This window comes from Rhinopithecus bieti, unplaced genomic scaffold (assembly GCF_001698545.2).
Source record: "Rhinopithecus bieti isolate Rb0 unplaced genomic scaffold, ASM169854v2 scaffold_66718, whole genome shotgun sequence".
NCBI classification, from domain to species: Eukaryota; Metazoa; Chordata; class Mammalia; order Primates; family Cercopithecidae; genus Rhinopithecus; species Rhinopithecus bieti.
This window is the reverse complement of record NW_016825567.1, coordinates 657,157-679,982: the sequence shown is the minus strand read 5'-3', so window position 1 is coordinate 679,982 and position 22,826 is coordinate 657,157. Positions and strand designations below refer to the sequence as shown.

Here is a 22,826-nt window from a genome sequence, read left to right as displayed (position 1 = left end):
TTAAAGACTCTGTTTTCAGATGAGTTCAACAAAACAAAGGAATTCAAATTGTCAAATCTGTGGTAAAGCTTCAAATGTGACTCTAAGCAATGAACTTTCTATTTCTGCCTGAAGTTAACCTATTGCTGGAAAAGCTGTGTAACTAAAGACATTATTCCCCAAACTCCCAATACATTTAACTTCTTATTGACACATTTAGATCTATTTGGGAGACATTGGTGTAGTTGGCAGTCAGGGCTGCCATTTCTTCTCCCCAGGCCCTGTGTTCATGGCATGAGCGAGAAGACTGGGTATGTTCTGTCTCCCCTAAAAAGCACTTCAATCTTCTGTTTCAGCATCTCCCAGATGTCTCAGCATCTCCCCTGCTTTGGAATTCTTGACTATCTCATCCCTAAGTTCCCTACCGTTATCCAGGAAATCCCTCCCATCCCTGGGTGATCAGCATGGAACTATGCTCCCATCCACCACACCCCAGCTGCCATCCTTTGTAGATTCAACATCCATACTTACAACCCCTACAGAAATGTGGCACTATAGAGCCTCAAAATCTTTACAGCCATCCTCCGACCTTGAATTCTAACTCAGAATGGTGTTACTGTCTAGATGTGAAACTGCAAAACCCCTTCTAAGTATGGTGATGTTTTGTTGTCTTCATTTCTCTTATTCATGCAAACTATTTCTTTATCTGTAGCCTGACCTTACTTTCCGCACCTTCGATACTGTCTGAACAGTCTCCGGTCATTTCTCCTGGCTCTTACCCAGGTTGGACCCTGAATACTTTCAACATTATCCCAACTGAACTCCATTGCATCTGGGCTATTTTTCAGCCTTACTGTTCCCACGCTATACTGACATTGCTTTCTGAATGACAGAGCAGGTAATAAATGAGAAGAAAAGGCCCCCTGTGCCCCTTCTATTTCTTCCTATGTCCTCTCCTTCTGGTAATCTTCAAGGAGACAGAGTTAGGGGACAACTTCTTATTAGCCAAAGGGGCTCATCTAAAATGTTCTGCATTTAACTTACAATGCATGAAGACAGACACATTTAAGGACACCTGTAAAAAACAGGCAAAAATGAAGCTCCATTTACAAGGATCTGGAGGAAAAAGCTATTTCTAAGCTTTCTTCATAAATTCACTGAGGTGTTGAGAGAATGAAAACTGGCAATGAGATGTGGAGAGGGAATGCTGTGGAGATGATGGTATTCTCGCTAATAAATAGTTCTTTACATACTCCTAGGGATGCTGTTTATTTTCTTCAAGGCCTTGGGAGACAATTAATTATCATGTCAATTTCAGTTCACTTCCACCATCGCTTTGCGTGTGAGCACCATGATGGACGCTGAGGGTCAGTGATGTTGATGCCTTTCTTCCTGATCCTAGGCTTTGGATGACTTGGCTTGGGTGGGCATGGTGGCTATGGCCCAGTCAGGATTCTGTGGGGTTTCTCTGTGCTCAGTGCTATCAATAAGGTGCTCCTGGATGATGGAGATGGAGCAATAGGCTGGGGAAGAACAAGTTCTTATAAGAGGTGAGATGTGAATGATGCTGAAAAGAATAGTAGAATGTATCCAGAGGGAGAAGAAGAAGGGGAAGGGAGCAGTATTCTGAGCAGGGTTCCAGGGCAAGCACAGAAGCCATAGACCAAATACAATTTAGTGGAAACAAAAACAGTGGACCAGGAATTAACCCGGATTTGTGCTCTGATTCCATCCTTACAGTGGTGTAACCTTTCTTTCATCCGTTAATCCAACCGACATTTATTGAGCACCTACTACATACTAGGGAATGCTCCAGGCACTAAGGACATAGACATGAACAAAACAGACAAAACTCCTTGCTTACGTAGAGGTTACATTCTACTGACCATTAGCAAAACAAATGCTAAACCTTAGACACCAATGAACATGAAGGAGAAAAAAAAATCTGGGAAGAGAGATAGGAAGAAGAGCTGAAGTTTTACACAGGGTGAGCAAACAGGGCTTCACTGAGAAAATCACTTTTGAATAAAGACCTGAAGGAAGTGAGAGAGCAGGCCATGTGTGCTGTCTGGAGGAGGAACATTCCAGGCTGTGGGAAGAGCAGGTGCACTCACACATATACACTCCGCCCAAGGCAGAAGCATGCCTGGCAGGTCTGAGGAGAGCTGGGAAGGCCAGTGTGCCTGCAGTGAGGGAAGGAAGGGGAGGGTGATTGAAATGATGTCAGAGGGGCAGAGGGTTGACCTGGCCAGGGTTTGTGGGAAGGGGAATCACATCATTTATCCTCCACACCAGGACACTTCAGAAAGAGGACAGGGGAGCCATTGGTCATTGCAAGTATTGTACAAGGACAACAGGAATGCCCCGGAGCTGTCCCAGTCCAGCTGAGAAGGGCATTCTCCCTACTTGTATGTCATCTTAGGGACTCTTGCTTTGATGCCGAGTGTGATGGGAACCATGGGGAAGTCTGAGCTGCGGTTGGACATGACAGGGCTCACGTTTTAACAGGGTCACTCTGGCCCGTCCACTGAGAACAGGCTGAAGGTGGGCAGGGACCGAGTGGGGAGACCTCTTGGGAGACCACTGTAGCAAGTCAGGTGAGAGATGGAGGTGGCTTGGCCCAATGGGTAGCTGTGAGGTCGAAAGCAATGGCTGGAGCCAGGAAACCTCCAAGTACAGATCTCACTGTTCTCTGGGTCTGAGTGTCCAAACGCAGGGTTGGGGAGACAGCAGTCAAGACGACACCAAGGCTTTTGGCCTGAGGGACTGGATGAATGAAGCTGTCGTTACCTGATATGGGGAAGATAGGACTTTATTTTTGGGCATGCTGCATTCAAGTTCATTAACAGACATCCATGGGGAGATACAAATCTCCATTCAGAATTCACTTAACATCTCTGAGTCTCCGCTTCCTTAACCATCAAACTGGGAAAACAACTGCCTTACCTGTCCCAAAGGCTGTCACCCTAGAGTCATCGAAATGAGGGCAAATGAGAAAACTGTGCAGGGAAGCACATTATAACCTGTAAACCACTGAAGATGTATAAACCTTCATGATATCCCTTTAAATTCATTCATTCAACAAATATTTCTTGGACCAGGCACAGTTCAAGATGCTGGGGGTATGGTGGTAAAAGCACACGGCTTGCCCTCATGGAACTTACATTTGGGACACGGGAGACTGTGGGGGAGTGTTGCAACTTCAAGTGTCATGGCCAGGAAAGGCCTCCCTGAGTTGGTGGCATTTGGCAAAGCCTTGAGTTTGGAGAGGAGCCAGTCAGTTAGACATTTGGTGGAAGAATGCACCAGGCAGAAGAAAGAGCAAAGGTGAATTCTCTAAGGTCAGAAAGTCCTGGACATGGTCAATGACAGGAAGTGAGAGAATATGGAGTTGAGTTCTTGGCAGGCCATGGAAAAGGCTGAATGAACCCTTACTCTGTAGAGGAAACCATCACAGAAGGCCCCAACCCCTTGTTAAACAGGGGTACCCATTCTTTCATACCCACTACCCACAGAAATCCAGCCTCACTTAGAATCCTGGAATTACATAAGTTTCTGGTTGGAAGGGATTTACATAAATCCCATAGGTCTTCCCATTCTGGGTCTGTGATCTTGACTGAAGCAATAAAAAAAAAAAAAAAAAAAAAAAAAAAAAAAAAAAGACAGGTAGGTCCAACCAGGAGGGCCAAGCTCAGTCCCCATCAGGCCTGGTGTTCCCCGCTTGCACAACTGGTTTCCAAGGTTCCAGCAGTGCTCTGCCCAGCACAGCAAAGGCGCTTGGGGAAGGCTCCAGGCAGCCTTTAATCTATTTCACAATTCTATTTCTGTGTAGGCTGTTCCAGTTGGTACCAGGAGAGAGTCCCAAGTCAGGGATAAGGACACAATCCCCCTCAGATCTGAAGGACTGGCACAACTATATGGCTTCATGGTTTTATGTCAATGAAACGTTTATTCATAGAAGACTTTCCAGTACACAAAGTGACCTAATAGCTATTTTCATTTAAATTGCACACTCGGCCCTCTGCCAGGCACAGTGGCTCACACTTGTAATCTCCAAATTTTGGGAGGCTGATATTGGAGGCTTGCTTAAGCCCAGGACTTCGAGGCTGCAGTGAGCTATGATTGTGCCACTGTGCTCCAGCCTGGGAGACAGAGCACGACCCCGTCTCTAAAATAACAATACGTTAAAAAATAAAATTAGGCCATGCGTGGTGGCTCACACCTGTAACCCCAGTACTTTGGGAGGCCAAGGTGTGCGAATCACTTGAAGTCAGGAGTTTGAAACTAGCCTGGCCAACATGGTGAAAACTTATCTCTACTAAAAATACAAAAAAATGGCCAGGTGCCGTGGCTCACGCCTATAATCCCAGCACTTTGGGAGGCCGAGGCGGGTGGATCACTTGAGGTCCGGAGTTCGAGACCAGCCTGACCAATTTGGAGAAACCCCATCTCTACTAAAAATACAAAATTAGCCAGGCATGGTGGCGGGTGCCTGTAATCCCAGCTACTCTGGAGGCTGAGGCAGGAGAATGGCTTGAACCCAAGGCGGAGGTTGCTGTGAGCCCAGACCGCGCCATTACACTCCAGCCTGGGCAACAAGACAAAACTCCATCTCAAAAAAAAATTAGCTGGGTGTGGTGGTGGCAGGCTTCTGTAATCCCAGCTACTTAGGAGGCTGAGGTAGGAGAATTGCTTCAAGCCTGGAGGCAAAGGTTGCAGTAAGCCAAGACCACACCACTACACTCCAGCCTGGGCAATAGAGCAAGACTGTCTCAAAAAAAAAAGAAAAAAAATATAATATAATACATAAAATATATAAATAAAAAATAATATAAATATAAATATATATATACACACAAAAAATAAAATAAAAAAAATTGCACAGAACTCTTCAGTAGATTATCATCCCCTTATTAGTACAAAAGACACCGAGGCTCAGCCAGGCAGGGATTTTCTTAGGGAAACAGAGCAATTAGCCTGCAGGCTCTCAGATCCAGCGCTCTCTGTGGCACTGAGCTGCCTCCCTTAGTGACTCACATCTGGGGTGAGGCACTTCACTTCCTGCTGGCTCTCTGCTGGGTGACTAGAGCCGCCGCTCCCCAGGGCGAGCCTACACCCTGCTTTATGAAATCACCTATTTTGCATTTTCTTTCTCTTCCCTGAGGCTAATCTGGAACATTCATGTTCTGGAAGTGACATCTCATTTTTTGCACAGGTACAAACAGGTAGGAGTAGCAGTTGCTTCATGTTATGGGCCACCTGAACACGGTCAGCTAATTTACCTTCAAATGAGAGACAGTGTCAGGAGAGATGGTCTCTTGAGTGGACCTCATGGTGACTGTGGAAATGAACTCCCCACTCCTACCTGCTTTAGAGCTGTAAATCTTAGGGTGGACTCAAAAGAAACAAAATAATGACTCTTAGGGAAAAGAAAAAAATTGCTATATTTGGTCTCTCTAGTGCATTTCCCTTTTGTTTTGTCTTCTTAGTTATTTGTGCTTGCAAAGACAAAATGTGAGGGGAGCCATGGCGAGTTCAGAGCTGAGGCTGGACATGAAAGGGTTCATGTTTTAACAGGGTCACTCTGGCCCCTCCACTGAGAACAGGCGGCAGGTGGGCAGGGACCGAGTGAGGAGACCTTTTGGGAGACCACTGCAGCAAGTCAGATGACAGATGGAGATGGCTTGGCCCAGCAGGTGGCTGCGAGGTGGAGAGCAATGGCTGGAGCCACCCTCAAGGCAGCATGATAGCAAAATGTCATTTAACTAGAGTAGCTCCCGTCCTTGGACCTTTAGGAAGTCTCCTTGCTGTTTCTCCTGCTGTAAAGTCAGGTATTAGGACATGGTATTCTCTAAGGTCTCTTTAACTTTGAGAATGGACAAGGAGACAGAGGAAGTATTTACTGGTGATAGAAGTTGGCCCTGTATGAGTATATATGAACTTATTTTTTTTTATTTTTTATTTTTTGGAGACAGGATCTCGCTCTGTCACAATAGAGACTTTTTTTTTTTTTTGAGACAGGATCTTGCTCTGTCGCCCAGGCTGGAGTGCAGTCATGCAATGACAGCTCACCACAGCCTCCAACTCCTGGGCTCAAGTGATCCTTCCACCTCAGCCTCCCGAGCACCTGGGACTACAGGCATGTGTCACCACACCTAATTTTTTAAAAACATTTTTTGTAGAGATGGGATCTCACTATGTTGCCCAGGCTGGTCTCGAACTCCTGGGCTTAAGTGTCCCTCCTGCCTCAGCCTCCTAACGTGCTGGAATTACAGGCATGAGCTACTGCACCCAGTTCAATACACACTTTAAGATCTGCGATTTTTGAAAGTTAGAATTCATGCTTAGACCCAGATATATTTTTTGAATCACTTCATTCATGAAAAATGAAGTCCAGAATTCAATTAAGGACAAGTGTAATCTCCATGGTTTCTGCCAGACAGAAGGACAAGTAAATCACAAGAGAGGCTAGACTGTGTGTCCTGTGCGTCACAGAGTCTAGGATTATCAGCTCCTGGGCTCTTCTGATGATCCATCTTTAGGTTGGGTGGGAACCCCATGATTCTGCATTAAGTTGATTTTGCCATCTCTTCAGGAGGCTGACTCTGCACCTAAGCTATTCCTCTTCTCTTTGAAGACGTTCTAGTTGGCAAAGGAAGGAGTTATCTGAACCTCACAGTATTTAGTTTTTTCTGGCTTAAGTTTCTGGTTTCAGACTTAGGACTTCTGATTGACAGCACCTCGTGAATATTCAAAGGAGATACAGAGGCACGTTTTAATTTGATCTAATTAGTGACAGATGATGCCTTTTCCTTTTGAGAGATTGGTTTGTTTAAAGTAGCACACAGACCTCGTGGCTGCCATTCCACTGGTATTTTTGACAGAGTATCCCTGGTGTAAGAATAGAGCTACTTTCATAAATTTGTTAGTTGGTCTGGTATGTTTATCAAATATCTGTTGCCTGAACTCAGGAGTCTAACGAATAACTAGCAAATATGACTTAACCATGCAATTCCATTCCTGTGAATGAAATAACAACAGTTGGTCAGCCTTGATTTCTGAGACTGGCAAAACATCATATCGAGATGTCACTTTTATAGGTACCTTGATGGTAAAAGTATAGCAGATTTTGGATAGAGACTAGTTGGTCTTGCCCAAATGACATCTTTTCCTTTCATTACGTACATGCCTTAAATTCTAGACCATCTCAATGTTCTCATGAAGGCTCTCAGACCCACATAACTTTGGGAAAATGTTCCCTTTTCTGAATTCATAGCAATTACTGTCTGTATCACTTCTTTGGAATTAATTATGTACAAGCAGACCCCAAATTATGGCAGGCTTGTCATTGAAAAGTTTACTTGTACTTTCATTGTTTAGAACTTGGAATAAATGGTGGTTGGATTTCCAGCTGGCCCACGGAAGCCTCTTTAACCTACAATGTATTATTAGCCCTGTCGTTGTTCCTCATTATTTTCAAGGAAAACGTGTCCTGACTTCCAAGCTGGACTTTGGGAAGCTGGGAAGAGATCTTTCTCTGGAGTTCAAGCCTCTGGGGGTGGCATGTGACTTGGCATGTCCCCTTCTCTCCTCCCTGACTCACAAGGAGACATTGTCACTCTGGATGTGACAAGAAGACCATTCCTGGGCATCGCCAAAGCCAAAAGAAATATCAAGTGTGAAATTCTATGATTGTGGTTGTTTCTCAAAAACAGGTATTCAGTAGGCATTTGTAACTCAGAAGCTTCCTGTACTTAACTGTGACAAAGCTTCTATGTTTATATTAAGCTTTTAATATTTTATGACTGTCTTCATGGTTTATGTTCCTGGTATACAGGAACCATATCTCAGTTTCTTTGTATGCAGCAAATCATCCAGTCCACAGCTAAGCACATAAGAGCAGCTCAATAAACATTTATTGATTCACAGTTACAGCTACATGAAAAAGCAATTCAGACAAGAGCTGAATCAGTCAGGCACTATTAGGCATCAAAACAGATAACCTAATGATTTCATGCATACCTGGTTTAGCTGTCTTTACCTTCAGTCTTATAGCTCAGATGCAGTTTTAAAAGGATGCCCTGAACCTAGCTTTCTTTTTGCCCCTGGACCTAAGCAGATGTGCAACCCTGACTGCTTTCCTGAAATGAACTTAAAAGCAGCTCTGATACTCTAAACATTCTAATTTGGATCTGTAAGCCCAGCACATTCTATTCTGTGTTCACATTTAGTTTAATTCTCCTACCCTTGCTCCCTTTATGTGTTTTCTGATATTATATTAAAAAATGTCTCTCCCTGCTTCTTCAGGCAGTTCCTCATCCTAGCCAACTCTGTGTATTTACATTCCTGTTTAGCAGCACTTAGTAGAGTGCTTTGCTTAGACTAGAAACTCTTGACCACTTAGTATATCCCAGGCTGGCATAACACACTGAACTGTAATGAGTTGTTGCATCCTATGGGGTAGACACTATTATAATCTCCATGTCACAGAGGAGCAAATGGAGGCAGTGCAAGATGTGGCATTCTGCCAAAGGTCCCAGATGCTAGCAAGTGTTAGAACTGGGATTTGAACCCAGATACTCTGACTTGGAAGTCCATTACAAGTTTGGTTGATGAACATATTGATTGACCCGAAGGTAGTCATAGCAAGTTCTATCAATAATGAGTTGCTTTATCAAGAGGAAGAGGGCAGAATGGAGGTAATAACTGTCCTGGTCCTTGCCTTACGAATGTCACCATTTACATTGCTTGAACATGGGGTATTCTTTCATTTCTCTATTTTATTAAAGTAGAAAAAGTTCAAATTTCCTTTAGAGCAATGTTTCTGAGCTGGGGCATTTTGCACCCCCTGGGCAGGGCATTACAATATCTAGAGATGTCTTTGATTATCCTGGCTAGGGCAGGATTGGTGGTTGGTATTTGCTACTGGCTTCCAGTGGGTAGAGGCCAGAGATGCTGCTAAACATCTGCTATGGTTTGGTTTGGATATGGTTTGTCCCCACTAAAACTCATGTTGAAATGTGATCGCCGTGTGTCAGTGCTGAGAGGTTGGGCCTAGTGGAAGGTGTTTGGGTTATAGGGGCGGATCCCTTATGAAGGGCCTCTTACTGTTCTCAAGGTAGTGAGTGATTTCTCGCTCTCACTCTTGAGAGATTGGATTCATTCTCTCAGTAATGAATTTGTTCCCCTGAGAGTGAGTTGTTAGGAAACCAGGTCCCCCTCAGGTTTCTCCCTCTTTGCCTGAGTCCACTTCTCCCTTGACCTCCTCTGCCATGCTATGATGCAGCACAAAAGGCCTTGCCAAAAGCTAGGGCCATGTCCTAGAACTTCTCGGCCTCTAGAATCATGAGCTAAATAAGCATCTTCTCTTTACAAAGTACCCAGTCTCAGATATTTTTATAGCAACATAGAATGGACTAAGACAACATCCTACAATGCACAGGACAGCCCCTTATAGCAAATTATCAGGCCCTAACTGTCAACAGTGCAGAGGTTAAGAAACTCTGCTTTACCGAGATGCTAAGTCTAACTACTTAGGATATCTCTGATGTGACTCACTTTTCACTATACCAGCAAGAAAGGAAACCAATTAATCCTTCTTTTCTCATCATTCAATCTGACTGTCCTCTAGGAGGATAAAGCATGGTTTAGGAAATATTCAAAGGTCTTCCAGTCACAGTGAACATTTTTGAATGACATAAATCCAAATTTAGACTTGCATTTGATTAACTGTTTAACCAAGGATCCATCTCACTCCTAAAAGTTACCAACACAGTAACACTGAATTCTCATAAAACGAGAAAGTGATGTGAAATGATTAAAAGCAGACACAAGCTGCCAGTTGCCATGTGGGCTTCCTCCTGTACATAGAAGGTTCTGCTAAGTCTAGCATACCTCAAAAATCATAACAGAAACTCAAGTTGCTTGCTTTTCTGTAGCTATAGGTGCTCAGAATGGGCAAAATTTTTCTTCCTAGTGTAACTCTATACTAATTTGTTGAATGTAGCTGCTCTAGGTATAGAATAGTGTAAAAATACAATCTCAGTTCAAGTTTACTGTGTCCTGAAAAATCAATTTGGAAGAATCCGTTATACATTTCAAAGGCAAGGTAGTCACTTTGCAATGAGCACTCTTGGATTTTGAGTGTTATTTCACTAAAGGTATTTTATATTACAGTATATGATCCAAACTACAAATAGAAAATAGCAAAACATAAATGTCCTAGAATTTTACAATTCTTAAGGGCTGTTTTATGTGCTATGAATAGAAATAATGATGCTGTTTAATGAAGTAATTTTACAACCTAGAGAAGACAGAGCCTCAGGCACTAAGCCATTTGTCACACATGGTCTCCTTGGGCAGTCTCTCCTAGTCACTAGGACTATTCTCTACTTGGAGTCCTAGCTGAATGGAAGTCACTTGGGTAAAATCACTTCATCACTTAAGATTGTTTTCTTTTATAGAAGCTCAGACACTAGAATGGCTGTTCTGAAAGTCAAAGCAGCTATGATCTGTCACTATACCCAAAGTCCCTGGTACTCCTGGGAGGAGAACCCTACCATCACGTGAATGTTATTCCATAGACACTGTGTTCTCCAGATATTCTAGATGCAATTTATTATTACTAGATGCTCATTGAAGCATCTTTAGAAAGAAAGAGATGCCAAATTCATTAGCACAAGGTATGTGAGTAAATATAAGACTCAAGACTCAATTACTTAGTCTTGAGCGAGCTATTTTCAAGTCAACAGAGCTGTTACCAAATCATGTTCCTTCAAAAAGCTACCACTGGATGTCTTCAAAGTATGAATGTGGAAGGAAGAATTTTTCCCTCTGATTTCTAACGTCCCGCAGTTATTTGGACTATTATATTGAAGTGTTCTTCAGAACAGCATAGGAACCCAGCGGTGCCAACAGAAAGCACAGCCACCGATTTCTCAGCCTCCCTCCTGTGTTTTTGCAGCTTCACATCTTTGATGTAAAATGTTACTTGAGAGTCTCGTATGAAAAACACTCTCAGATGTATTTGCTTTTAATATTATGAAATTGCAACAGAAATTGGATCGGTTCTTTATAGGACCCTGTGCTCATGAAGTTAAGCTTTAAGGAGTTGAAAACTCTTTAACAATACTTACACAGATTAAGTATTTCTAAATAACATCATGGCATAGATGAGACAATGGACTATAATTTTGTGCTTCAGTAATTGTTTCTGATGTTCCTGTTTTTAACATTTTTCTTTGACATAGTACTCAGATGCATTGAAAAAATTAAGTATACCAAGAACATTGTCCTCTTTCTTCCCCTATTTCTGCATAATTGTGCTAATATACTAGCTAGGGCAGTTATATTTAAAATGGGACATGTATATATTTAGCAGCATAATTATGCAAATTCTGTGTTTATGATTATAAATATCCTTTAGGAGCAGTTACTTAGCATGTAGTCCTGAAACAATTTTTGAAGAATTCTGGTTAAAATGTTTAGAATTCACTCCTGAATTAACTTCTCTGTTGTGTGAAGGTGGGCCTTACAGTTCACATTTGCAAGGCAGAATAGTGCACAGTGGTAAACAGTATGGAATATGTAGAATTCTTTAATAGTCCTGGACATTTTATGCCACTTACTGGCTTTGCAGCCTCGGGCAAGTTACTTACCCTCTCTGAGCCTCAGTTTCTGCATCTGTAAAATGCAGATGACGATAGTACATACCTCACTGGGTTGTCATGATGATTATATCATATAATGTACAGAAACCACTTTGCATAGTGCTTGGCTCATAAAAGGCTCTCAACAAATGATAGGTGCCGTTCACCTCCTTCCTACACATCCCCCAGGAATGCTACATGTCAGCCTAGTTACCAAGATATCTAAAAGAGTTCAGGCCCAGATTCTGAGCTGTCCTTGGAGGAGGAAGTATGGCATGAGCTCCACCCTTGTCACTTTGTTCCATGTAAGAAACAATGGGGGAAGCACATAGGAGTGCTGAGGACAAAAGTTCCAGACTCAAGTTCTTTTGACCAGAGAATTATTCTTCACCTTTGACATGTGTCTGAGTGGAGTTAGCGGGGAGTGTTTAGGTCTTTCAGCAATAGTGACTCTAAATGTAGACAGAGAGAGAGTGTGTGTGTATGTGTCTGTGTGGGGGTATGTGTACGTGTGTCTGTTTTGTGTGTGTCATGTGTCTGTGTCTTTGTGTGTCCATGTGGTATGTGTGTGTCTCTGCGTGTCTGTGTGTCTATGTGCAGGTCTCTAGGAAAAGAGAATCTAACCAGCCCACATATAACCAAGCACTCCAATTCCACCCTCTGGAGATAAGCTGATTACAGGTTGGGAGTCACCTTGGCAAGACGTATGAGATAAAATTCTTCCTCTGCTATTTCACATTATGGGGAACGAAAAATGTGAACATGTAACATTACATTCATAATTACAATCATACGTCAGAACACAGTGGTGATAATGACAGTGTATTTTAGGTGAATATTCATCTGTTTAGTCAGTTTTTCTTATATTTGTTAAACTGGAAAGAAAATAATTTGGATTTTCTAGAAAGGTTCTCTAACATGTAAAACTCAAGTCCATAGAATTTTCCGAAATTTTACAAAATGGAAGTCTCTGAGGTTGGCAGATCTTTTTTAAAAAAGGGAGTGGAGGCCCTAAAAGAATACCCATAGTACCAAAAGCTAAAATTCTTCAAGATTTTGATCCCATACAGAGATGACTCCACAGGTCAGCAGAGGGTTTGTTTTTTTCTCTCCGTAACTAAATCTCTTGAAAAGTGAGGCTCAAGGACGTACATTAAGTTGTGTATGTGTGGTAATTACATGGGTGACATGGAGCTAGGTTCTAGAAAGAAGGCACACACCATCTTTGGTTGGCCAAAAATTTTGTTATTTCAGCACTACTCCCAAAAGAATATTACATCTAAACTAATCTATCTTCATGCAAATTCAGGTTTTTATCATCCAAGAACCAGGGTGGAAACAGTTCAATATGATCATGGCAAAATCAACTCCTGATGCTCTTCCATCTAGGACAGGTCAGTGTGGGAGGCAGGGGGATGATGGGGAGGATGGATTCTGGCTCTCAACATTATATGCAGGAGACAGATTGTTTTTATTGTTTCCTGGACTAAATTCTTGCTCCTGTAAGTTCCATCCCCTCAGTGACATACCATTTTCCAACCAGCACCTCACAGCCCACCAAAGGGGACAGGTGTGTTATCTTTTCTGTGAAGTATGCAGCACAGGCTTCCAAGACTTATGGCACATCTTGGTAGATTCCTCTCCAGATGTCACAATGGTTTGCTCCAATGAACCACTACCAATGTTTATCCTATACCCTTTAGCTGTCTGTAGTGATAGGAAGAGTCCCTTTCTTTGATGCTTAGAATTTCACTTCATGAAAACTTCGTAAAGGAGAGAATGAATACTATTTTCTAACTCTTATATTTTCTTAGTCCTGCATCATCAAGCCAGTCACTGTTGTTGTTATTCTAACTACATGAGAGAGGTAGAACTTTTTGTTTCATTAATGATCCCAAAACTTTCATGTTCATTCTCTTTCCATCTCCTGAAATCTTTCTGCTATGATATTCCCAGTACCTGAACAAATAAGAAGGGATTGCCCTTTCATAATAAAACTGTGCTAAAGAGGACTTCAGGACTTTCTGACTTGTGTGTGAAAATAGTAAGGTAGACAGGTCACATTCCATTTACAATTTTGGCCTTCTTTTTATACGGTATGTAACAGTAAGTGATATTAACATTGTTTAGTGAGAAGCAGTGGTTCTAAGGTATTGAATAACTGAGTATCTGGACATCTTATTTGTCTTTTTTATTTTTGAGATGAAGTCTTGCTCTTGCCGCCCAGGCTGGAATGCAATGGCGTGATCTCAGCTCACTGCAACCTCCGCCTCCCAGGTTCAAGTGATTCTCCCGCCTCAGCCTCCCGAGTAGCTGGCATTACAAGTGCCTGCCACCATGCCTGGCTAATTTTTGTATTTTTAGTAGAGACGGGGTTTCACCATGTTGGCCAGGCTGGTCTAGAACTCCAGACTTCAGGTGATCCACCGCCTTGGCCTCCCAGATGCAGGGATTACAGGCGTGATCCACCACACCCGGCCTGGACATCTTATTTTTCATACCCCTTAATTCATATATAACAATAGGTAGCAGCATGCTTACACGTCTTTTGGACTCAATTTCTTTGGCTAGATTTTTATGATTATTTTGTTGACTTCTTTCAACCAATTCAGGCTAGAGAAATTTCCTTTATCAAAATTAGCTTTTCTATTACTATATGAAATTTGGAAGGTTTTCAAGATAGAGTAGGAAGCATCTGAACTGGTAAATTATAAAATATATCTATTTAAAAAGAAATTCAAATCCCCAGAGAGTCTTTCACTAGGAAAATTTTGCTGATTTCAGCACCACTCCTAGATAAGTATCAAATCCAAGCCATTCCATTTTCATGCAAATTCAGATTTTTATCCTCTTAGAAAACAGACACATTCTTTCCACTTCCCACAACCAGATGAGAAAACAAAATTGTATTCCACAAGGAAAAACACAAACTGCTATTTCCAACAGTTAAAACTGAAAACCACTCCTTATTTTCAGCAGTAGCAGATCAATTATTATGACCTTTTGATCTTTTCATCTGGCTTCTGCTAATGACAATTTTCTTCCAAATTATTCAGATTTATACAAATGATAATGCTGTTAGATCCATGCTCCAGAGGCGCAAGGGACTGATTACTACTGCTGGTGCACCTGTCTTCTTGAACATGGCTTAATGGCTGTAACCTCTGCCAGTTTAGAAACTCTGCAGACAACGGTGGCTTTGACACCACTCTGTGACCCCTACAGCATCCACAGGGCATGCTGCAGAGATGGGTGCTCAGATATTTATTCTGTCAGTTTGACCCCTGTAGAGCAGCCCATAGTGACACATGGGCCCAGGTACCACCCTTGGTCACCCTCACTGCACCTTACCTGGTCTCTCTGTCTTTGGGTATCGTTGCCGTGCTGTAAGCAAAAACTTGCTTCTCCACTAGAGGAGGGCCAAGGTCCACAAGGCTGGATAATCCTGCAGTGCTCCGTGGCTTTTCTATATACACCAAGGTGCCTGGCTCCTTTTTAAAGGTCTGGCGGCTCGGTGAGGCCCGGTCTGGCTGCATGGTGTGAGGCGGCCCATGGGCATTATAGTGAGCATGCATGTCTATCATCCTCAGGTCACTGACTCTGTGAGGAGAGGCAGGGGGCGTTTTGGAGCCCAGTGTAGGCAAATGGCTATCTGGATATTTCCTTGATTTCTGTCTGTACAGTGATTGTTCCATATGCATTTCTGCTTGCATTGAAGGGTTACAATAAGCACTCGCTGACCGGATGGCGGTGCGGTGATATGCAATGATGTGGTCAGGGACATCCAGTGGGTGTCCACCATGGGACGAGGCTATGCTCATCCGTCCCTCGTGATAAAGGTAAGGATCAGCATAGAAACCCTCATTTCTGTACATTGCGATGTTTTTGCCACTCATGTCTTCATCCGGTTTGACATCTCTTCTTTCTAAAATGGCGCTTGGGCTTGGAGAGATGGGTCTGGAGACTGGCAGGCTGGAGATTCTGTCCCTGGGGATGGTGGCATTGCCAGGAACAACCATGGAGCGGGTGCCCCCATAAGGAATTCTGGATGGGGAGGGGGGCATGGAATGGGGCACCGGAGTAGACGGTGGGGAATTTGGAATTGCATGGGGTGGATGAGTAGTAGATCCGGGGCGAGAGGCCCCAGGGCCATCTCCTCTTGCATAAACAAGTTCTCTCTGCATCTGAAAAGAAAACAAAGGATTAGAAAGTTGACTTTGATATTCATGTTTCAAGAGAAGTCTCAGTATGTAACTGTGTGGCTTCCCCTGCAAGATGTACACACCCTCATCCTGGAATCTGTAAATATGTTTCCTTACATGGCAAAAGAGGCTTTGCAGATGGGGTGGAGTTAAGGATGGTGAGATGGGAGATCTTTATCCTGGTGGACTCAAGGCAATCACAGGGGTCTTTATACGTGTAGGAGGGAGGCAGGAAAATCAGCTCCAGGGGAGATCTGTGATGACAGAAGTCGAGTTAGAAGAGTTTGGAAGGTGCTATGAGAAGGGGCCATGAGCCAAGGAATGTGGGCAGCCCCCAGAAGCTGGAAAAGGTGAGGAAATGGATCCTGCTCTGGAGCCTCCAGAGAGAGGGTGACCCTGCCGACACATTGATACTGATGTGCAAAATCCACTTGGGACTTCTGATCTCCATAAAAGTAAAATGATACATCTATGGTGTTTTAAAAAATTATGGCGTTTTGAGCCACTAAATTTATGGTAACTTGTTACAGCAACCACAAGAAATGAATGCACCTGATGGAGAGTGCAATTTTGTGGGGTTTCAGGAAAAAACAGTGTGGTGGCTTAAATTTTAATGTCACAGCTTCTTAGAGACGCTGCTTAATAAATGCAGGTCTAGTGTATCAATAGTGCTAATGTTGCCTCTTCTAAAACTTGTCCTGAGCACATTTTTCTACCTTTAGCCCTGGGAAATAGTAACCATGTTTCCCATCTTTCCAAGTGGATACAATCTAGGGAGATGAGCAGGGGGAAAGGAGATACATGGAGGAAAACCTGGAAGGTAAGTTTCATTCATTCACCAACTCTTCACTTGAGCCTATGATAAATCAGCATGGAGAGGCTGGAAGGAAATAATTAAGCAATAAGAGTACCATGGCAGTGGACCCTTGAAGAATACAATTTTGAACTGTGTGGGTCGACTTATACACAGATATCCTTCTTCCCCTGCTAATCCTGAGAGAGCAAGGCCAAGCCCTTCTCTTCCTCCTTCTCACCTATTCAACATGAAGTTGACGAGGATGAAGACGTTTATGATGATCCACTTCCACTTAATAAACAGGAAACAGATTTTTTTTCTTCCTTATGGTTTACTTAAGAACATTTGCTTTTATCCAGCTTACTTTATTGTGTGAATACAGTATATAATATATAACATACAAACTATGTGTTAATCGACTATTCATGTCATCTGTAAGTATTCTGGTCAGCAGTAGGCTGTGAGTAGTTAAGTTTGCGGGGAGGTAAAAGTTCTGCGCGAATTTTTTTTTTTTTTTAGATGGAGTCTTGCTCCGTCTCCCAGGCTGGAATGCAGTGGCGTGATCTCAGCTCACTCACTGTAATCTCTGCCTCCTGGGTTCAAGTGATTCTCCTACCTTAGCTTCTCAAATAGCTGGGATTACAGGCGTGGGCCACCATGGCCAGCTAATTTTTATATTTTTAGTAGAGACTGGGTTTCATCATGTTGGCCCGGCCGGTCTCGCACTCCTGACCTCAGGTGATCTGCGTGCCTCAGCCTCCCACAGTGCTGGGATTATAGGCATATAGGCATGAGCCACTGTGCCTGGCCTCTACACAGACTTTTTATTTTATTGTTTTACTGTGTGTGGACGGTTAGCATCCCTAACTCCCACCTTGTTCAATGGTCAATTGTAATTTGCAACTATGCTACTGTGTTTAGCAAGGGAGTAGAATGAAAAATACAAACTAATTCAGGATAAGATGATTTCATATATTTTTGCTTTGGTCAAGGTGCCACGGGAAAATGCCCACTGAGATTCTCCAAATAACTGAGGGAAGGAGAGACAAGCTCCACCCATTCTTCAGGTTCTATTGGTGAGGTCACAGGAGCCCACAGTCCCTATCCTGACTTCCAGGAGATGTGACAGACAAGAAGGGTATAAATAGATGGAGGGTGGATGAGGTAGGGACCTGAGGAGAGAGGTGGGGGCTCGAATGGCAAGAACCAAGATTAGCAGCCAAGAGACCTCATGATGTGGGTGACGCAGATGAGAGTAGGGATAGTAGAGGCACCAGGAGAAGGTTGAAAATGAAACAGAGCCTAATGCACAGGATACAAACGAACTGCTTCTTTATCATAAAAACTCACTGCATGTAGTAAAGGGTATTTACCAAGCACTTGGTAAGTGCCTGGCATTATTCTAGGATGTAGTTCTAAGCAAGTCCCAAGCTCCACGGAAACTCCCAAGCGCCATGGAGAGGGCACCTTCTTTCTTAAACTTCGTAGATGGTAATGCAGGAACAACCAGTGGGACTCCCACGGCTTCCTAATCTTGTTCCTGGAATGATCCAGCAGTGTAGAATCCCTGCCCTGCGAGTTGTACATAGAGAAGTGGATTTCATAATGAAAGTGACCAATGAGAAGTGCAAATAAGGTGTGAATATGTAGCAACAAAATGGAGCCCTTTTTGAACACATGACCTGGGCACCGCAGAATTGACCTCTTGGCTCCTGTAGGGGCTGACTATTTCTGGGCCCCCTGGAGTTTGCAGACTCCTCCCTCACAATTACAATTTTATCTCCACTTCCCCCCATTCCCCTCCCACGACTCACACACAGAGCTCCCACTATGATAGGCTAATCTGTTCTCCCTTCTCTAAACCTAACTTGTGATATGCTGATGCTGTCCAGGGTCTCTCTCCCCATGTCCTAGTTCTTGTGGATCCATACCTAGGTTTGTGGTCAGGCTCCAGGTGCGTCTGCTCTGCATGGCCCCTGCCCTGATGCTCCAGCCCATGAGGTCCTCCCTACTCACTGGACACCCTCATGACTCAGGTGCTCAGTGCTTTAGACCAGAAGGGACAGTCCCAAGGTCATTGTGTGATAATACACCTGATTGATGCTCATTCCAGGGAGGCTGGGCAACCCCGTGACACAGGTTTTGCAGGAGAGCAACACGGATCCTCTAAAAATACCTCTCTCACTCTGCCTTCACAATTCAGAGCTCAATAAAAAGCAAAGTATGGCTCAGCAGGAAGCAGCACAGGGCTTCACAGGTCATAAAATACAGGAGGGACTGGCTCAGTGAGCAGTGGATATCTGGGCAAATTCCCCACATAATCAGATTACACAATGCAATAACCAACCAAAACCAACATCGAGATAAATTCATCACATCGACTCAAACATGCCACTGTTTATAAAGCATTACATGGTGTCCAAGGCAAATCACGTACAACAAATGGTAGGTACTGTTGTCATTATTGTTATTAATTCCAGAAAAATATTTAAAATATGTAGAACTGTCTGGGCACAGTGGCTCAGGCCTGTAATCCCAGCATTTTGGGAGGCCAAGGCAGGTGGATCATTTGAGGTCAGGAGTTCAAGACCAGCCTGGCTAACATGGCAAAACCCCCTCTACTAAAATATAAAAATTAGCTGGGTGTGGTGGCGTGCGCCTGTAGTCCTAGCTACTCGGGAGGCTGAGGCAAGAGAATTGCTTGCACCCAGGAGGCGGAGGTTGCAGTGAGCCGAGATAACACCACTGCACTCCAGCCTGGGTGACAAAGTGAGACTCCGTCTCAATCAATCAATCAATCAATCAATATAATATCTAGAACCCTCTTTGTATGAACAACAGTCCTAACTAGGTCAATCACTATTCCCTGTTCTCTTTTCCTTCCTTAGCCACCTTCAGAATACATCTTGATCTGGGGGACTATGACCTCAATTAACCAGCAGAAACTTTCCTCTTTTTGGCAGGAGTGTAAAAAGGGACATTAAGATTCTAGGGGCTGGGTGCAGTGGCGCACGCCTATAATCCCAACATTTTGGGAGGCTGAGGTGGACAGATCACTTGAGGCCAGGAGTTGGAGACCAGCTTGGGCAACATGGCAAAACTCCATCTCTATAAAAAGTACAAAAATTAGCCAGGCGTGGTGCATGTGCCTGTAATCCAGCTACTCAGGAGACTGAGGCACAAGAATTGCTTGAGCCTGGGAGGCAGGGGTTGCAGTGAGCCAAGAATGCACCACAGTACTCCAACTTGGGCAACACAGCAAGACTCTCTGTCTCAAATAAAATAAAATAAAATAAATTAAATTAAAATAAAATAAAATATTCTAGGGAGTATAGAACTGTCCAGAAGGATAAAGAATATTAGTAAAAAGAAAATGTACAATTTATTTAAATTCATAAAAAGTTGAGTACATGTCTTTGAAAACAGCAAAGGTATTTACATAGGTATTTTAAAACATGCTTGGTGACATGCAAAATTGGTTAAAAGATATATAAATAACCTTTAAAATGAAACATTTAAAGATCTAATTAGAAAGAATATCTCATTAGATTTTCTAGTGGTATGTGTAGATGAGATTAGAAAGAAATATAACAATTAACTTAGAGTAATTCTAATACATTATATTGGGCATTCATGTGGGAAATGTCGGTGATAGTCGAAATATTAGACAGCTAATATCCAGTATGGCATGGACACCAACCAACCAGAATGGGACTTCAGCCAAGGAGGATGGATGCTTGCCATGAACAGTCAGCATCCTGGATCTGGAGCTAATCCTGTGTGTCTTCCCTGCCCTGTCCACTTCAAAATAATCTTGCCATCATCCAAAAGGGTAATCAAAAGAGTCACCATCAACCTGAGTTGTCCACAGTGGCACTGAATACAAACATTCGGTTATGACAGAATTGGTAATCTGAGGTTGAATGTTTCTATCAACACAGGTGACTTAGATGTTGGAAGTCTTGGCAGAATTCTTATGTTGGTTTGCCAAGCTATGACTGACTTTCCAAAACGGAGTTTTAAAAAGAACCAGGATCATGTATTTCATCCTCGGCTCTAAATAGAGCCCAAGAAGAAAAATGACACAATGATCCCAATATAGAGTGGGAAAATTTGTTTTAAAACCACAACTAGAATGAACCCTTACGATCAGACAACTTGGGAATCCTACTATAAAAGACAGGGACCAGCCTAAGGCGACTCGCTCTTAGGATGTGGGGGAAGGTAAGGGGACATCACTGGAGGGATGTTTTCAAGCCTTCAGTGTGATTTCTAAGGTCACACTTACAATAAAACGTAGAATTTAGAGACTCCAGAATCTGATAGACTAAAGCAGCATGATGGTTAAGATTGTATAATTCACAATTTAAAACAAACTCAGCCTTTGATGCGGGTATTCTTACTAAGGAGAGATCTTCCTAGAATCTGTCACCAACACAGATTTGTTTTGTTTTGGTTTTTAACTGTTATTTTGCTAATGAGTAAAGATATGGCATTAAATACATACTGGGTTTTTCCTGCACTGGTGCACTGGTACTCAAAGTCAGACCTTGTGGGAGAAAATTATACTAAACTGACAAAGAAAATAAATAAGCAACACACACACACACACACACACACACACACACACACACACACACACACACAGAGTTGCCATTCACATTAATATATCTTAGTCCCTTATTCTACCACTGATCTCTCTGATGCTACTAATCTTATCATCTCTTTTTCCTTAGTGAGTTTAAAGTAACTAGCTATGTTCTATCATTGACACTTTTTCCCCACAGAATTTCAACACTAATGTCACAGTGTAAGCTTTAAACAATTTCGTTTTACAGCAAGAAAGAGATGACCGACACAGAAAAATAAAGATTCTTTCAGCCCCCTTTCTGAATACAACACAGATACCTATTTGCCGTGTGCACCTAAGCCCAGACACAGAAAATGTTCATTCACTTGCCCTAGATATAATGGCAATGTATGAACAAGACTGTTCTACCGCATTCATCTGCTTGGTTAGGCACTGTCTTTTCTTCTTTCCATTACTGCCCAAACCTCTATTGTCTCTTTGTTATTTGAGTCCTTCCAGTTCTTAGAAAGAGGGTAGTTTCTTCAAGAGCCTCATCATAATAGCAGGCTGAGAGGCTGGTGTCCCTGCCCACAGACTGCACACGGATCAAAATGCTGTTTACACCATACTTCTGGGGCCATTTCATATTAAGATCTGAAGTTTGAGTTAGAAACTCTTACATGTAGCTATATTTTATTTCCCAAAAGTATCATAAGTCAAATCGAATATCACTCATTCAGAAGTTTCTTGAAGGTAAGATAAGAAACAACATATTAAAATTGTTTCCAGAAAAAAAAAACCTAGTATAAAAGATATTTGTTTAAAATCATCTTGGGAAACTGCCTCATGTAATAATGTCTGTGGAGTATTAAAATATATATACGCGTGTGTGTGTGTATATATGTGTGTGTGTGTGTGTGTATATATATCGTAGAAAAGGAATATTATGTACAGTTTGTTGTATTTCAAACCCCACCCTTTCAAGTCTGGAATTTGTAAACATATCACTCAATCAGACCACACAGTGAAGTAAGCAGAGAAAACTGAAAAGGAATCTTATGACACTCTTTCACCCTCAAAGAATTAAAGCCACTTACTTTGTCTTAAGGAAATCACCTGTGTACCTAACGCCGTGAGTAAGCACATTCGCTCAGGTCCTGATTACATGATTCCTTTGTTTGCTGGCTTCATGTAAATCCTTGGTTACACACTTGAATATTTTAGACAGCTTCCTCTTCAGAGACAAAATCATCACAAAAGACACAGAGATCCTAAAATGTTTCTCAGCTCGAGTGTTCACAACCAATAAAGACCATTTTGTAATACTCAGTTCTCAGAGAGAAGCTGACAGTGGCATGGATAAAAAGTAACCCTCCCCGTGATAAGTCAATTTCTCCTCCCCTTGGAAATTAGTCACTGAATAACCTCAGCCCACATCCAACCACAGGCTACCTCACGGGTGACTCAGTCCTTCAACAATTGCTTACAGGGAAAACACCAGTGAAGGAACTTTAAACGGCCTAGGTAAATGGGTTAACAGCAAAGGAAATATTACAAAATATATTTCACCGAAGGCAAACAGGATCATTAAAAAGGGCAAACAACCAGCCACCGAGAAATGAAACTGTCAG

The 22,826-nt window shown here is 42.6% G+C and overlaps 1 protein-coding gene across 15 annotated transcripts in view; it reads right to left on the bottom strand.

Annotated features, from left to right (window-relative positions):
- The window catches only part of KIAA1217 (KIAA1217 ortholog), a 351,420-nt gene that overhangs the window by 57,931 nt on the left and 270,663 nt on the right, over nt 1-22,826 (bottom strand). For 12 of the 15 annotated variants that reach the window (XM_017863059.1, XM_017863062.1, XM_017863072.1 and 9 more), the window contains one exon: nt 14,979-15,811. In XM_017863059.1, coding sequence (XP_017718548.1) covers nt 14,979-15,811 — 833 coding nt within the window. Of the gene's footprint in view, nt 1-14,978; nt 15,812-22,292; nt 22,579-22,826 lie in introns of those variants that run through there. The other 3 variants (XM_017863067.1, XM_017863070.1, XM_017863074.1) reach the window with 1 other exon arrangement.